Source organism: Chenopodium quinoa, unplaced genomic scaffold, assembly GCF_001683475.1.
Source record: "Chenopodium quinoa cultivar QQ74 unplaced genomic scaffold, ASM168347v1, whole genome shotgun sequence".
NCBI classification, from domain to species: Eukaryota; Viridiplantae; Streptophyta; class Magnoliopsida; order Caryophyllales; family Amaranthaceae; genus Chenopodium; species Chenopodium quinoa.
In genome coordinates, this window is record NW_018745003.1 from 2,886,173 (window position 1) to 2,903,676 (window position 17,504).

General features: G+C 40.5%; 2 protein-coding genes across 4 annotated transcripts in view; both read left to right on the forward strand.

Moving 5' to 3' along the window:
* Positions 1-1,134: 1,134 nt before the first annotated feature.
* Positions 1,135-7,258, forward strand: LOC110707895 (NADH-cytochrome b5 reductase-like protein). 3 transcript variants are annotated; one of them, XM_021885974.1, is made up of 13 exons: positions 1,135-1,402; positions 2,247-2,289; positions 2,750-2,813; positions 2,919-2,978; positions 3,125-3,175; positions 4,261-4,315; positions 4,393-4,463; positions 4,543-4,594; positions 5,843-5,920; positions 6,091-6,180; positions 6,264-6,377; positions 6,522-6,590; positions 6,960-7,258. In XM_021885974.1, exons 1-13 carry the CDS (start codon positions 1,232-1,234, stop codon positions 7,014-7,016), a joined length of 975 nt encoding a protein of 324 aa, XP_021741666.1. In that variant the 5' UTR covers positions 1,135-1,231; the 3' UTR covers positions 7,017-7,258. The 3 variants fall into 3 exon arrangements, with proteins under 3 accessions (XP_021741666.1, XP_021741667.1, XP_021741665.1); XM_021885973.1 differs by having other exon boundaries at positions 1,140-1,402; positions 2,738-2,813; XM_021885975.1 differs by lacking the exon at positions 6,522-6,590 and having other exon boundaries at positions 1,136-1,402; positions 2,738-2,813.
* Positions 7,259-7,577: 319 nt separating this feature from the next.
* LOC110708129 (protein FAR1-RELATED SEQUENCE 5-like) overlaps positions 7,578-17,504 on the forward strand; it is a 34,109-nt gene continuing 24,182 nt past the window's right edge. Inside the window, exon 1 of the mRNA XM_021886237.1 lies at positions 7,578-7,628. Coding sequence (XP_021741929.1) covers positions 7,578-7,628 — 51 coding nt within the window. The remainder of the gene's footprint in view (positions 7,629-17,504) is intronic.

Sequence of the window (17,504 nt, forward strand, 5' to 3'; positions counted from 1 at the left end):
CAGCTGTGCGCTTGTGAGCTCAGTTACAGACCCTTCAAGGCATGATTTTGATGTTGCTTCCTTTGCAACATTTGTCTGATCACTCACTCTTGGGCTGTGTATCTTAAGTGCTTCTCCGGCCCTTAGCTCTTTTCCTATCAGCCCTCCTTGGTTCACTTGATGATGTTGCCTTACCCTGGACACAAGAAAATACCCTCCACAAAGTTTAGAAGTTTAATTTTAGGTTATGTTTTTATGTTGAGCTATATATGCTTCTGCTATCATTATTGAAGGTGAAGATTTTCTTATCCTTTTGATCCTCTCAAAGGCATGATATATAATTGTAGACTATGTTTGTAAGGGGCCTTAAAGTGGTTGCTTATTAACATTCAATATTTCCAATCCTGTTGCAAGTATAAATCAAATTTCTAACTGAATTTGAATATACTTTTTTTGGGCGTTTTATCCCGTAGAATTTTCAAGTTTTTTTTTTCGTTTTTTGTTTTTATCATAACTTTTGACCTGAAACTTGGATTAAGACAAGTAAGATATCGTTGGAAATATCTATAAGTCTACTTTCCAACCCAATTCGAATCAAGTTAATATCATTTCTATATATTAAGATATGATTGAAATAGTGTAAGGGTGTTGGTATTGGACCAAACTTAGTATTGTAGTCATATCATAAGATCTAAAAATAATATTATATGATTCTAATTGGGTTAGAAAACAGACTTCTAGAGCTTTCCAATGATATATTATTTGTCTTAATTTGAGTTCTAGATCAAAAATTATGATAAAAATAAAAAACGCAAAAAAACTGAAATATTCTACGGGTGAAATCGCCTAAAATTTTCGAATCTCATAGGGGCTTTTGAAAATTCTAGGCGCTTCTTTTGAAAAATTTAGGAGTTTGACCTACAAAAAAAAACGACTTTAATTCCGACGATGTGTCCGATGACCTTGCCCTCGGTTGGTGGTGGTTTGTTTGGATGAGAGAATGTACGATTGAGTTGGAGGCCAAGGAAGAAAAATATAAAGTATACACGAGGGCATATTTATTCATTTATGTTTAAATGCGGGCGTTTACAGTAAAATAAGGGCGTCGTTTAACAACTTTCTTTTAGAGCTACTATACTCTTCTGGAAAAAACTAGTCTAGCAGATTCTTTTCTTCTTCCTTCTCGACTTTTGTCGTGTTCAGCTCTTAAACCCTTGTCTTTCTCTTTTCTGTGAATTTGTGATCTGAAAAAATGACATTGTTCTTCAGAAGGTTAGCAAAAGCAGCTCCAGTTGCATTTTCCAATGCATTTAAGGGCTCTCAAAACTCCACTCCTTATACCTCTCGTACCCCTTTTGGAGTGATTGCCGCTTCAATTACTGGAGGAATCTCACTTTATTACCTCACTTCTTCCCCAAATTTGGTATATTTATGGCTTAATTATATATGGGATTTCCATCAATTGCTCATTTTATAATACAATGCCCTTTAATTTTGTTGATTGTTTGGTAATTTATTGTGTTTTTGTTTATTGACTGAGGGGGGTTATTAATCCCTGTTATTTGGTTTTGACTGTCGAAATGGATTAATGGGTCAATATATATTTTTGGTATGTATGCAGCTCAGTAAATTGGTTATTGGTATTATTGTTGTTTGCAATTGCAGCTTCTTTGAATGTGATATTGTCGATTAACAGGATTTTTAAATAATGGTATGAATGTATGATATGTTGATATGGTTTTATAGATTAGTATTCATTGATACTTAATTGATTAGTGATGATGGAATTGTTATCTATGGTGTGTTAGGTTCCAGTTTGGATTTTGGATGATTAGTGGGGAGCATCTGGGTGTATTTTGTTGATGGATGTCGAAATGGTTGTGGCTCGATAATTTTGGATTAATTTGAGGAGAGAATCTTATGAGTAGTATATTGTCAGATACTGAATATCGAGTATCAATGCTTATGTTTTCGTCTAACCCCTTTGGTTGGGACTGTAATTGGATGATCTTCACGACCAATTTTGCTAGGCTTTCATTTCTTTGGTTATATTTGGGGCTTTTGATGTGAAGCTTTTTGTTAATTATGTCAAATTCTATGATGTGTATGATCGAATATGTTACTTCTTTCATTTTGCACATCCAATATGCTTGTTTTGAGAAACCTATATAAATAAGATTTGACTTTTTATTTTTTTAATTTTTTTTTTATGTTTTGTGGCCAAGTCACAAATTGGTTTTTACGGTTCTACCATTATGTCTTTGCAGGCTCATCTAGATTCAATCAATGAAGAAACGCAGAAGAAAGTTGGTAAGTTTTCTTTTTACCATTGCTTAAGTGGTGTTATTCTTGGCCTATGCTACTCTATGGATTGATTAGCTCTTCATGTCTAATGCTTGATTGTTTACGGTTAGAGAATGTATACAAATTACTCAACAAGTTTTTATATTCTCAACTTAATAACATAGATTCTATATATACATTTGGTGCCTTACTTTGGTATTTCCTTCCACCTCTCTTTCCTATGTTCACTGTTTTCATGTAAGATTTTAACCTGCCAAGTTTAACTCTTTTATCTGCCCCACTGCCTACCCCTTTTCTGACAAAAAGAGGATGATCAGGATGTGGAAAGGATTTTATTTTTTTTGTTGATTCTGCACCAACCTTAATTGATAATTCATTTTATTTTTACAATGATTGTTCTCCATTTCTCCTAGCTCTATCTATCTCTTGACTGAAAAACTTGTGTAAGTTCCAACACTGAATCCAGATAAGTGGCTTGAGTTCAAACTGCAGGAAACTGCAACTGTCAACCATAATACGAAGCTCTACAGGTTATACTCCTGTTTAATGCTTGTTGAAGTTTCTTTTGCTTTTGATTTATAAAAGTGTTGAATACTTTCTTGTAATGTCATATAATTGATGTTCTGAAACTGTAGGTTCTCATTCGATTCTGAAGCCGTGTTAGGTCTTCACATTGCTTCTTGCCTCCTCACAAGGTACATTTTTCAATTCCAAAGTGTAAGATCTACTCAATGACCTGTAGCGCCTCCAGGTTGTATCATTTTAGAATGAGTTTTTTCTTGCGTTGTGAGGCCTTTTAATTCTTTGCAAGCATATTCTGAACAATCATGCTTCTTTGTAGAGCTCCTACAGGGCAAAATGATGAAGGGAAAACGAAATATGTCGTTCGACCGTAAGTGTCTTCTTGAGCAATACATGATTATTTATAATTTCTTTGGGTCTAATAGGAATATATCGTCTAGTGTGACATAGATGGATCATATTTCAAAAACTGCTTTATTAATCTGTCTTGCTATACATCCAACTACATCTTGCACTTACATTCTGTGTACCCATTGACATGTACTTGACAGTTAAACTTAATTAGTCTCTTTTTATAAATATATGTATCCTGCCTTAAAAATATTGGATTTGTAAAACTTTTTATTCACACCAGTAGTTTTCTTTCTTTGTCTCAACAATGATTCAAAGGATAATAATATACCAACACTTCTATTGTAAATCTTCATATGCTTGTTTGGGTCATAAACACCATTTTCATGCAGTTTGAGCATCCTAAATCTAAGAGTAAATCAAACGCATAATTAGGATTGCTATCATCTCTACTGTAATCTTGTTTTGAAAGTTTTCTCTTACAGTCTTACTGGAGCAAATTTTAGAAATTGAGATGTGGAAGCCTTTTTCCATTAAGAGTGTTCTTGAAGGTTGGTGTCTTTAGTTTTTAGTAGTGAACAGAGAATGGAAGGAGCCAAGGAGGCTTCATCTACAACTCTGGTACTACTATATTCAATCGCAGCATGCCAGCACATTTTTCACATTGTTTCGCTACTGTACCATTAAAGACCTTCTTTGCAAGAAGCTCTGGAAAGTTTTGCCTGTCATGGATTCTTTATGATCCCATATGTGGTAGTGTTACATGCAGAACTTGACTCTGACTTTCTTTTCCACTAAGGGAATTCCTCTGTTGGGTACATGTTTGATATCCTGTGCTTCTGTCTTTTCAAGTTCACATTTTGGAATTTGGTTTTAGTACATGAAAGCTAGATCTGAATTCCTGTCCATGGTAAGTCTACTTCTTCTTGTTAGTGGTTTTTTTTTTAAACATGGTTATTAAACCAATTTTCAATAGAAACATGTCTTCCGATGGAATGTCGTATCTCTCCATCTTACATGAAGAATGTCAAATGGATGGTTTTTATTTTTTTTGTTGGGGGTCTACGACTTTGTATTCCTGATTTATATGCAAATTGTTTTCAGGTACACTCCCATTTCTGATCCCGATTCCAAGGGGTACTTTGATTTGATGATCAAGGTCCGTCAACTTTTATTGTAGACTTATTTCCACATTTCATTTTTTTAGTTTTAGCTAACCACTCTGTTCAAAAACAGATATATCCAGAAGGTAAGATGAGCCAGCATTTTGCAAAACTCAAACCTGGTGATGTTGTAGAAGTCAAAGGGTAAGCTCCTCCGCCTTTAGTGCTGTTTAGGATTTTAGTGCAGTTATTGATCAAGTTGCTTATTTGAATTCTTGTGCAGACCCATTGAGAAGCTCATGTATACTCCCAACATGAAGAAACACATCGGCATGGTAAGAAACACATCGGCTTGGAATGTGATATCCTTTTTGAGAATTTGTTAGATCTGACATAGGGTTTCAAATGAGAAAATATTACTAGTAGTTAACTTTGGCTTTATCCTCTCTACTTGAAAACTCCTCATTATTTATAGTTGTGACATGAACTTATTAGTTCCTATTTTTCTGTGAATTATTCTTATGAGATGAAAAGTTCAAGGCCTCTATCATACCTTTTAATTCGCATACTGAACTTATTAATAGGGTGAGCAGGCCAGGCCAAGTCTGAAAGGGTAGTGAATGAGATCTTTATAGTTTTTCCGTCCTGTTCATCTCCTTAATAAAAAGTGACACTGGCTCCTGAATCATGATTGCTATTTGCCTGTGAATGCTATTTCCAGTGTGTGATAATTTATATATAAGACAATAAGAGTTAAAAATAGTTAAGCCAGAAAAGAACCCAGTAGGCAGACTCTTACATGATTTAAATTTAACTGAAGTATGAATGTTAAAAATTGTTAAATTTAACTGAAGTATGTGCCTATGGCATCGTCTGAATGTTATTGGAAACTCGATTTGTATATAACTGATGATTTGCCTGAGTACTAACTCTTAAAAGTTTGGGAGGTGGTCCTGGTTGTGAAGATAGCCTTATTATCTACATATTCAGCCTGTACTATCGTGACACCAATCGAGACCAGGGTTTTCACCAGCGTTGGTGGGTCCTGGTTGTTGTGAACTCTCCAATATTGAGCCTCTGGTCCTTGCCTTCAAGGCTTCAATATATAATATTTATATTAGATGTCTTAAATGAATTGGCCATCGCAGGAAGTGGGGGCTTATATATTTATGCAAGACCATGTGTTTGGTCAGTGTCATTGTTTCCTTTGAAAATTCTACTCCCTCAATCCCATATTTTTTGCCCATTTGACTTTTAACGGTCTCTAAGGCGCGTGTTCAAACGTATATATCTCCATTTTTATACGCGTAAAAGTTATAAAAACAATAAAATATACAATAAAACATTTCTAACAAGATCTCACATCAACATATTATCACTTATAGATTTACGAGTATTCACAGTCAAAGTTCTAAAAATTTTACCCATATATTTACGGAGGGAGTATCTATTTATCTAATTGCTTATACCACCCGACGATAGAGGACTCAGGAGTTTGCCTTTTATGTAAATGTTGTAAACTATGCTCTATGCTTAAAAGTATTGTGTGGGTTGATGTTTTGTGTACTTGTAATTGGCAACAGATTGCTGGTGGGACAGGTGTCACTCCAATGCTTCAAGTAGCTGAGGCTATCCTGAAGAATCCAGATGATAAAACTCAAGTTAGCTACCCTTTTTCTTTGGTACCATGTATAAAATCTGTTTCAGCATTCCTTTGTATGGGGCTTTACTTGAAAAAAGGGCTAATAATTTTATAATATTGTCAAAAAAAAAAAAACGAGTATTATGAATCTGGTTTTTTATAGTTATTAGCTATCAATTGATCTTACAGGTATCACTGGTCTATGCAAATGTCTCTCCTGATGATATTTTACTGAAGCAAAAGCTTGACATACTTGCCACTAGCCACCCTAATTTTAAGGTACTGTTGTTTGATTACTGACCAAATTCTGTCATCAAGTATGACAAATTGGGATGCTGAAGGTTTCAATGAAAAATATATAGGTATTCTACACTGTTGACAATCCATCAAAGGACTGGAGAGGCGGGGTAGGCTATGTCTCAAAGGATGTTGTCACAAAAGGCTTACCTGGTCCTGGGGACGATACTCTCATCATGGTAAGATAAACATAGCTCTTTCAACTATTAGTCAATGGTTTGTGAATTTTCGTCTACATAAGGTGAATTGAAGCCTTTGTTCCTAAGCATGTTAGTAATTTCTCTCTCAAGTGTTCAAATTTTCATCTGTTCTTTGATTTCCAGGTATGTGGTCCTCCTGGTATGATGCAAAAAATATCTGGAGACAAGGCTAAAGATTACTCTCAAGGAGAGGTACTAAAAACACTTATGTTGCTACATTAATGGCTTAAACATTTACGAACCTAAACTACAGTCTTAAGACTTACTTCAGACTTCTAATCCCTCCATCCTTAGCTAATAGGGTGCATTTTTAGAGTAAATAATATAGAAAATATACCATAACTATCTACCAGTATCATTTATTGGATTTTCACTTTGAGATGACCTAATATAGATTTGTACCCTATATTTTGGGGGCGGAATGAGTATATGATTGAGCTGCCTAAGGTGGCTTCTCGCATGATGTTGCTAACTTTCTATGATAACCCACATCAGTATTCCTATTTGGTGTTGACTTAATTCATCATTATTGATTCGTTGCACCGGTTTCCTATTTTGCAGGTAAGTGGAATACTCAAGGAACTTGGATATACAAAAGAAATGGTCTACAAATTTTGAGGGATCCTGCATAATTTACAGAAATAGGAAAAGAATTTGGATAACATAGTAGCATCTTGTAGCTTTAAGGGCACAAGTGTGCTATAAGTTAGAAATAATTCAATGAAGGTGCTCTGCTTTTATGGGTTTCGTCCTTTGGAGAAATGGACACTTGTTTTTCTGCACGTTCACCAAACTGAAGAAACATTTGTAGGGCGTTTTTAATGCTCTATTGTTGAAATGAAATGGGTATTGTTGGCTCATTTTGTAGATTTTCTTATATTTATCTGTGAATTTGATATTCCACAAATGAATTGGGGATTAATTTCAAGAAATTGAACAAGATACTATCTCTTCTTTCGAGTTTCAAATTGAAATAAATTATGATACAACAAAATGCACTTTGGGAAAGTTTTCATTGATGTATTCAAACGACATGCATGGCTTGATGGCTAATATTTACAGAATGGAAAGGTATTCAAGCTGGGGATTCATACCAAGTCAAGTAGTCACTACTGGATGCCAGTTGAGTGAGGGAAAGGAAATTTTGGAATTAATTGTTGAGAAAGATTGTCAATCATAATGTCAGTCAGTAGTGGTACTAATTCGGACATTGCAGTTCTGTTTGAATCGGTTTAGAAGATTGAACCATAGAGTAATTGGAATGGTCATGCTGTGGTTTAAAATTTCGCATACTAATGAAAATGTTTATCTTAATAAAGTGTTACTAAACAACCCAGGTATCGCCTAGGACACCAAACTATTCTATTAGAGGAAAGTTTTTTTTTTTTTTCCCTGAGATTTTAGAGTGCCACATAGGATTATTATTTTTTAAAAAATTATTAGAGCACCACGTAGGATTATAATTGATTTATTTCATGATAAAAAATTTATATAATAAATAAAATTATAAACTTTATCATACAAATGCATGAAAATCTTTGATATTACAAAAATACGAGCAAATCGTGCAACGCAGAGGTTTAAATCTAGATTTTTAAGAAGGAGAGATTTAAAAAAAAAAAAAAAACTTGTCAAAAAGAGGGGTTAATTTATAAATAAAATTAAATTTATAAAGCTATAATTAAGAAATTAAGACATACTTAAAGTACAAGCTAGTTTCTTACTATTAGGGCACAAACTACCTACAAAGATTAGTTTTAAGTATTATGTAACATGAAAAGCTAATTTGTAGAGGTGATCAATATTGGCCAGGCATGAAAATATGGAATATCCGCCTAGAATATCCGGATCTTTCAAGGAGGATCCGGAAATTTCAGGCGGATCCTCCTTGAATGTTCCGGAATTTTTAGGCGGATGTGCAATGAACCAGATTTGTTTTGTTTTGGTTTATTTTTTTGATATTTTTACTGTTATTGTTAATGCTGTTATTGTTATTGTTATTGTTATTAGTATTATTATTGTTATTATTATTATTAGTATTATTATTATTATTATTATTATTATTATTATTATTATTACTATTCTTATTATTATTATTATTACAATTATTACTATTATTACTATTATTATTATTATTACTATTATTATTATTGTTATTATTAGTATTAAGATTATTATTATTATTATTATTATTATTATTATTAATAGTGTAATTGTAGTTGTTGTTATTATAATAATTAGTGGTGTAATTATTACTATTAATATTGTTTTTATTGTTGTTAGTGGGATTGTAATTAATGTGTTGTTATTATTGATTAGGGGGTTTTTATCCACCAATCACCTTCTGACAAGTGGACCAACCAGGTTCCGCCACGTGTCCTTCACGAAGGACAACAGGAGCCTGCCACGTGTCAGTCACAGATATGTCCTCTACGGACCACTATAGACACGCCACGTGTCCACCCATGCCAAATGGGACAACCGGCCATCAAGGCCCAATTCAGTCTAGAGGCCCGATCAGCCCTAGGTTTACCTTAAACCTAGAGAGTTGCACGCTTCTCAAGGCTATAAATACTCGATTAATCCTCATTAATCACACAACAGAAAAGAATCGAATAATCAAGAGATCAAGCAGAGAAGAACAGAGTTATTAACAACCGGCTAATCTCGCTAACGACGCAGATTACCAACACTAAGCACTCTCACCTAGAGAGATCTCATTACTTTAATTTCTGTATTAATTACTCCTTAATCAGGTACTAACTTGACCGTTGGAGGCGGAGCTCTCAGGAGTCTCCGTTATTTTGCAGGTAGAGGCGTCCGGTTCCAGTCTCGGAATTGTAACTCTCCCGCAGGACATCAGAAAACCCCGAAACATTTGGCGCCGTCTGTGGGGAGAGTACTTCAGAGATGGCATCCAAGTCTGTACCGACTCCAGAAGAGAGGCGTCCCCTAGACGACCCTCAAGTTCAGTCGGACCATGATACCGAAAGTGAATTTGAAGTTGAAACTCATACAGCTCCAGACGGGACCCTAAGGGCCCGACGTACCCGTCATACCGAAATGAGGGAACGGGAGTATCTTCAAACAGGAAGCGAGCCAGCAGGCGCACCGCTTGCTCGGCAACAGCCGACTGATGGGTCTGCTCCCATCACAAGGAACGAACTCATAACCTTCATGAGGGACTTCAAGGGAGAGATCCAAGAGTTGATCAACAAAAAACCGCCTGCTTCAGTCAAAGAGCAGTCGGCCAAGAAACCTTCCACTTCACTGAAGAGGAAGCCAGTTCAAGGGCGAGAGGCGACTCCCCATCCTAAATCCAAGAAGCGGGAGCCATCTGCTCTTGATTTCACAAAACTCCGTTATCCTACGGGAAATAGGAAACCGGTTCGTCATATTCAGGCGGACGGGTCAAAGCAAACGTTCACAGATGCTCGGCACCTGCTAGAGCAGAAGAAGAGTGACCGATTATCAGAGTCGGCTTCTACTTCAAATTTTCAGGACAGTTTGCGAAATGCCTCGATGAGGCCTACTCAGTCGTACCATGAGAGTCAGTCAGGCGGCACCTCCCGTCAGTCCGGCTTTCATAGTGCCCAGGCGGTACCAAACTTACCATTTGTGCCGCAACAACAGTATTTTATGCAGCCACCTCCATTTGGTGGACCTGCAGCAAAAAACGTCCAACCTATGGACTGGCAGCTACGGCTGTTTAGACTTGGTGAACAGCCGTCGGCCTTCTCCAAGGAAATTACTGAAGCCGCTCAGCCGGCCAAAGTAAAAAATGTTCTAGTAGGCGCCTATGACGGCACTACTAACCCAGAAGACCATCTGATGGCATTCACCAACCTGATGTACCTTCAAGGGTTGGATGATCCCACCTGGTGCAAGTGTTTCCCAGCGACCCTCAAGGGAATTGCACAGCAATGGTTCGGCAACCTGCCGACTGGTTGTGTAAACAACTTCAGGACGCTTGCTTACTTATTTGCCTCCAACTTCGCTATGAACATCCCTGCGAAGAAAACGACCCTTGATTTGGGAACAATTCAGCAGGGTGAAAAGGAGGGGCTTCGTTCCTACATCAGGCGGTTCAACCTGATGAGAATACAAATTCAAGGGTTACCGGATGAGGTAGCTTATACTGACTTTTTTAGAGGTCTCAAAGACGGGTCTACCTTCAAATTTGATTTAGTTCGAAAAAGGGTGGCGACTCTTCAAGAGGCCTTGATTGAAGCAGAAGCCTATATACAGGCAACTGATCTGTGTACGATGAAACAGTCGGACGGGAAGAGGTTCGACAAAAGAGAGGGACGACAGAAACAGTCGTCCAACAAAGATGAGAAAAGAAAAGAGGTCTGGGCGGCTGATTCCTCTAAACAGCCGACTCAGAAAAAGAAAAAAGAATTCAAACCATACTCCCCGAAGTATGTGTTTAACAAGGATAACCAGTTTATCCTAAAAGAAATAAAGGGACGGCTCTCAATTGAAAAGCCGCTCCCCATGAAGGGTTCTGTGAGCAACCGGAACCAAGACAAAATATGTGCTTATCATGATGACGTTGGGCATCACACCAATGACTGCATCAGTCTCATGCGGTACCTAGACCGCTTGGCTGATCAAGGTGATCTTGACACTTATGTCAAGAAATCTACGGGGAACACTTCCTCAAAAAAGCAGTCGGCCAAAAAGAATCAACAGGCCGACAGTTCCGATACAGATGATGCAGTCGTCTACACTATTGCAGGCGGCTTCTCAGGAGGCGGCCCCACTATTAGGGGCAACAAAGATAATATAAGGCGGTTAGATGTAAATTCCGTTCACTAAGAACAGCCGTCCAAATATACATTTCCTGAGATTGTCATCACTGAAGAGGATCTAGGAGGAATAAGGGGGCCGCATGACGACCCTCTCGTTATTGAATGTAAAGTGGCCAACCAGAGAGTTGGCCGAATTCTTATAGATACAGGGAGCTCCTCAGATCTCATCAGCAGCAAATGTCTGTCAAAACTGAAATATCAGACGGACTGCATACATCCGGCCTCCCACCCTTTAATAGGTTTTGGAGGAGGAGTCGTCCACCCACTGGGACGAGTAGATTTACCCATTCGCCTGGGCGAAAAAGGGGAAGGACGACACATGGTAGTCCGATTCCTAGTAGTAGAGGAACTCTCGGCCTACAACATGATTCTGGGTCGACCAACCCTGAATAATTCCAAGGCTGTTATAATCCCGTCACTTATGCTGCTTAAGTTTGAAAGGGATAATGGAACAGTCGGCTCCCTAAGGGGAGATCAGAGGATGGCCCGAGAGTGCTATCTCTCGGATGTCAAGCCCACTGTTATGGCCACTGGGTCAAGTGGAGAAAAAACAGACCTTGACAACGTCAAGGAGAGTGCGCCTGTTCAAGAAACAGGCGACAAAAAGAGAAAGGCGCCCCAGACAGAGTCCGCAAGAAAAGCAAGAAAATAGCAATCATTGGCAGAGGACCGGCCGGATGAGTTCCGCCCTCAGCCGGCTGGTGAGCATGCGGACCTGATATTAGACGACTCTCGTCCTGACCGAACAGTCAAAGTTGGGACGACTGCTCTGAGAAACCTTGGTGATGACTTTCACAACCTGTTGAAAGAATACAAGGACATCTTTGCATTTGAAGTCCATGAAATGCCAGGCATTAGTCCTGATCTGGCAGTACATAAACTCGCTGTGGATCCGAAAAAGAAGCCGGTACGGCAAAAGAAGCGGAACCATGGTGAAGAAAGAAGTCAGGCGGCAGCCGCCGAAGTCAAAAAATTACTTGATGCAGGGTTCATTCGGCAATGTTACTTCCCAGATTGGGTTGCAAATGTGGTGCTTGTTAAAAAGCCGAATGGCACCTGGCGAATGTGTGTAGACTACACAGACTTGAACAAGGCGTGCCCCAAAGACAGTTACCCTCTGCCTAAAATTGATAACCTGGTCGACTCAACAGCCGGCCATGCCTTGATGAGTTTTATGGACGCCTATTCTGGTTTTCATCAAATTCCTTTATGGAAGAAGGATCAGGAGAAGACGGCCTTCGTCACAGATCAGGGATTATACTGTTACACGGTCATGCCGTTTGGTCTTAAGAATGCCCCGGCTACCTTCCAACGAATGATAAATACAGTGTTCTTTGATCAGATTGGGAGAAACGTCGAGGCATATATTGATGATATGATTGTCAAGACTAAATTTCAGAAAGATCATCTGACGGACCTCCGAGAAACTTTCGCCACACTCAGGCGGCACCATGTCATGCTCAATCCCAAGAAATGTGTATTTGGAGTTGAGTCTGGGAAATTTCTCGGATTCCTTATCAACCAGAGAGGAATAGAGGCGAACCCTGAGAAGGTACAGGCGGTCATTGACATGCAGTCGCCTCGTACCGTCCGAGAGGTTCAGAAGTTAACAGGTTGTCTGGCGGCCTTGGGGAGATTCCTAAGCCGATCAGGCGACAAATGCCTATACTTTTTCCAGGCAATTAAGAAAAAGGCAAGGTTTGAATGGGGGCCGGATGCTGAGGCCGCCTTCCAGAAATTAAAGGTTCACTTGCATTCCTTGCCAAGGCTGGTCAGTCCTTTGCCCAAAGAAAATCTCTACATGTACCTGGCCGTCTCTGATCATGCGTTAAGCGCTGTGCTCCTTGCTGAAAGGGACGGCTGTCAACTCCCGGTCTACTTTGTCAGTCACGTACTGAAAAATGCCGAGTTGAGGTATCCCCTAGTGGAGAAATTTGGTCTTGCACTCTTCATGGCTGTTAAAAAATTGAAGCCCTACTTTTTGGCACATGCAGTCGTCGTGTATACCGACCAACCAATCAAGCGGCCCCTTACCATCATGGAGTCGTCAGGACGAATGATCAAATGGGCCATAGAAATACAGAGCCTCGAAGTTACTTTCGAGCCTAGAAAAGCAGTGAAGGGGCAAGCCTTTGCTGACTTTATTGTAGAGATGACTCGTCCTCCTGACTCTCAAGTTCCAGACCAAGTCTGGAAGGTATATGTGGACGGAAGCTCTACTTCAAATGGTTGTGGAGCAGGCGTCGTATGTCAATCTCCAGAGGGCGACAAGTTCGAGTATGCTCTACGCTTCAGTTTTCAGGCTTCAAACAATGAGGCAGAATATGAAGCTTTACTAGCTGGGATCCGCATGTGTAAGGCGGCAGGGGCAAGAAAAATAGACGCCTGTTCTGATTCACAATTGATAGTGAGTCAGTACAACGGCGAATACGAAGCAACACATCCGGCCATGATCAAGTATTTACAGGCGGTCCGACAAGCAGTCGGCTCCCTTGAGGATTTCCATCTGATCCAAGTGCCGAGATCAGAAAACAACCAGGCAGATGCACTTTCGAAATTAGCATCATCCGCCTCCTCCGATACTCCTCGAACTGTTTTTTGGGAAGTAATGGAGAAGAGAAGCATCGAGGAAAATCCTATTGGAATCCTAGACAGAAGCTCAACCTGGATGGATTCAATCAGGGCATATCTGACAAACGGTACACTGCCGGATGATCCTCAACAGGCGGCAGCACTGAAAAAACGAGCCTCCTGTTTTGAAATGATACAGGGAGAACTTCACAAGAGGGGGTACCTTCAACCCTTCTTAAAGTGTGTTACTCCTGAAAAGGGACGAGAGATACTAGATGATCTTCACTCTGGTTTCTGTGCTTCCCATATAGGTGGTAGGATGCTTGCTCAAAGGGCAAGACGGCAGGGCTACTTTTGGCCTACTTTGGAAGCAGATGCAATGGAGATGGTGAAAAAATGTGACAAGTGCCAAAGGTTTGGCAAATTAATTCACCGTCCGGCTACTGACCTCACTACCATTCACAGCCCACTACCGTTTGCTAAGTGGGGCATGGACATTCTGGGTCCATATACGCCTGCTACAGGCGACAGAAGGTATATACTTGTTGCCGTTGACTACTTCACTAAATGGGTAGAGGCGGAGGCTGTAAAGGGAATCAAGACGAAAGATTTAATTTCATTCATTTGGAAAAACGTCATCACTCGGTTCGGGGTTCCCATGTCTATGGTTTTTGATAATGGTCCCCAATTTGAGACGCCTGTTCTCAAAAGCTGGTTGGGAGACCAAGGAATTGCACATTACTTTGCATCTGTCGGCCGTCCACAAGCAAACGGCCAGGTAGAAGCCTTTAATAAAATCATCTCAGACGGTCTCAAGAAAAAGATTGAACGAGCAGGCGGCCTATGGGCAGATGAACTACCACATGTTCTCTGGGCCATTAGGACGACTGAAAAAGGGGCGACTGGAGAAACTCCATTCCTCCTAACTTACGGTGCAGAAGCTGTTCTTCCAATAGAACACTACGAGCCGACTCTTCGAGTAATGCTATATGACGAAGAGGCAAACTGGGAAGCTATGCGCCTGGCATTAGACTCACTTCCTGAAAAGAGGGGCAATGCTGTTTTGCGCCATGAGATCTATCGCCTGAGAATGACTAGATCATACAACAAAAAAGTACACAGGCGTCCACTCAAAGTAGGGGACTTTGTACTTAGAAAAATGGAAGCAGTTGGTAGGGCTAATGAGTCTGGCAAACTAACTCCCAACTGGGAAGGACCCTACCGAATCTATGAGGAAGTCAGGGACGGTACCTACCGTCTGGAAACACCAGACGGACAACCGTTGCCTCGAACTTGGAATGTAGATAACCTTAAAAAATATTTCTTCTGAATGATGTAAAGTAAAGAGCTACTTAATAAAGTTTGCACTTACTATTCAATTTTGTATTATGAGGGGCATGCCGTCTGTACCTTTACAGTCGGCTACTCTCCATTGAGTTTTTCACTCTATCTTCAGAGGGGCATGCCGTCTGTTCCTTTACCGTCGGCTACTCTCCATTGAGTATTTTACTCACAATACTTAGCTAAAAAGATTAGGGCCTGGCCGATCCTGTGCCTAACAGGCGGCTACCCTTCTTTTACTTAGCACCTACGTTCACCAAGAACTTACCAAGGCCACCGGCCGAATGATCAGACCAGGCGCCAAGCCAACTGATCAAATCTACAAAACTAATTCGACCTGTCCCAACATCATAGCAGGCGTCCGACGGCATCCATCCGGATGAAATTCGTCGCAGAGAGCAGCTCCCTTTTGGGTGGAACATTGTTCTATAAACTAACTACACGGCACCTATACGACTGTCCCCAAGGGCAACCACGTAGCCGTTTTTGAGACAAGGATAACTCTATCACTAACCAAACCAGTGGTAGCAGTTGACATCTGAGTCAGATAACCGCCTGTATTACTTGGGATAAATGCAGGGGGTACCTATTGAGTTAATAGCCAACAAACATTGGCGAATCAAGGGGTCTAGCCGGCCTACGCCGCCTGGTACCTCTACTTCTCAAACAAAAGTGACGGCGACTGAGTAACTCCAAAGTTAACTCATAGTCACTCCTTCAAATTTGGTATGGAATCCAAAAAGTTTGAGTCGTCCGCCTGTTTTAAACAAACAAGGGCACTCGAACCCCTATTCCTACTGGATAACCTATTGAGTTAATCGCCAACAAACATTGGTGAATCAAGGGGTCTAGCCGGCCTACGCCGCCTGATACCTCTACTACTCAATCAAGATTGTGACAAAGACTAAGTAACTCCTATGTTAACTTAATAGTCACTCAAACTTAGTATGGAGCCTAAAAGGTATGAGTCGTCCACTTGTTTTTTAATAAACAAAGGCTCTCAACCAATACTCTTGCTAGGTTAACAAATAACGAGTTAAAAGCCAACATTGGCGATAAAGGGAAACAACTGGTACCCGCCGCTTGTTTTCCTACTTAATTCCCTGGCTACTAGGTAATTCTATTTACTTGGTCAAATTGAATAAAGAGTTCGAATACCGATTGATTAAATGGCCGACTGATCATCTATCCTGGACACAGACAACCAGTCGTCCAGGGGCATAGGCGGCATACTTACTATTTGTACCTGTCTTAACGTTCGGCCATACACAACAGTCGGTCTAGTGAGCAAATTTCAAATACTTAGACAAATTTGAACCAAAACAAAAAATTTGATTAAAAATGAGCCGGCCATAAAAGACCAGCAGAATATTCAAAACCCCGGCCCCCTGGCCGGGTAATTACAAAGCAAACGGCACGCAGGCCGTGAAAAGAAAAAATACTTAAAGCTTAAGAAGGGGGCAGTTCAGTATCAGCAGCAGCCGCCTGGTCAGCACTCTTCTTGCTGGACTCGGCCTTAGCTGCACCATCTTTTGATGCCTTACCCCCAAGTGGCACAAGCGCCACAACCGGCTCTTCCTCCTCCAACGCACCGTCCAACGCCTCTTCTTCAGCAGCCGCCAGGATCTGTTGATTATATATTTCCGAACACTGGCGGTACGTTCTTTCCCATGAGGCAAAGTCGGCACTGGGGAACAGTCGTTCCCAGGTCATGCGTTGGATTTGAGCGGAGTCTTCCACCATCTCCCGGACGAGCTCTTGTTTCTCTTGCTCGGCCTTATCCGAGAGCTCTTGGGTAAGACTCTTCTCTTGGTTCACCAGGCGCTCTTTTACGTTGGCCAAAGATTTCTCCATGGCTTCGTAAGAGTGCATTTTTTTGGCGAAGAGGTTTCAGCTCGGCTTTAAGGTTGGTGACGGTCCCCTCCAGCTCGTCAACCTTCTTTTGGGCCGCCTCTAGCTGAGCCCGAACAGCGGCGGTCGCCTGCGCCTGATAATAAAGAAGATCAATGGTCAGTACTTCATTTTGGGCAATTTGAAACATTGCCTTATCACAGCTGGAGGCGGCCATAGCCTTTGCGGCCTTTACCTCTTTGTTTTTCCGATCAATCGGCTTGCGAAGGCTGTTGACTCGGAGCAGGGCCTAAGTACAAAGAAAAACAGGCGTCAGTTTCCAGATAAAAGTTAACAGGCGTCCTAGAACTCAAAAGCTCAAAAATATACTAAGTATACCTCAGCAAGGACCCCTGAAATTCCATCAAGGTCAAGGGTGCCGGCACCCTGACCGCCTCCCTGTCAGATGGAGGAACTACTTTAACCATTGACTTGGCTACCTCAACCAAGTCAAGTCCCTGGGGGCCGGCTGCATTAAGTAAAGGATAAA

Coding starts and splice junctions, on each gene's coding strand:
- LOC110707895 (XM_021885973.1), top strand. CDS start 1,232: ATGACATTGTTCTTCAGAAGGTTAGCAAAAGCAGCTCCAGTTGCATTT. Junction 2,979..3,124: donor GCTTCTTGCCTCCTCACAAG/GTACATTTTTCA, acceptor GCTTCTTTGTAG/AGCTCCTACAGGGCAAAATG. Junction 6,181..6,263: donor CTAGCCACCCTAATTTTAAG/GTACTGTTGTTT, acceptor AAAAATATATAG/GTATTCTACACTGTTGACAA.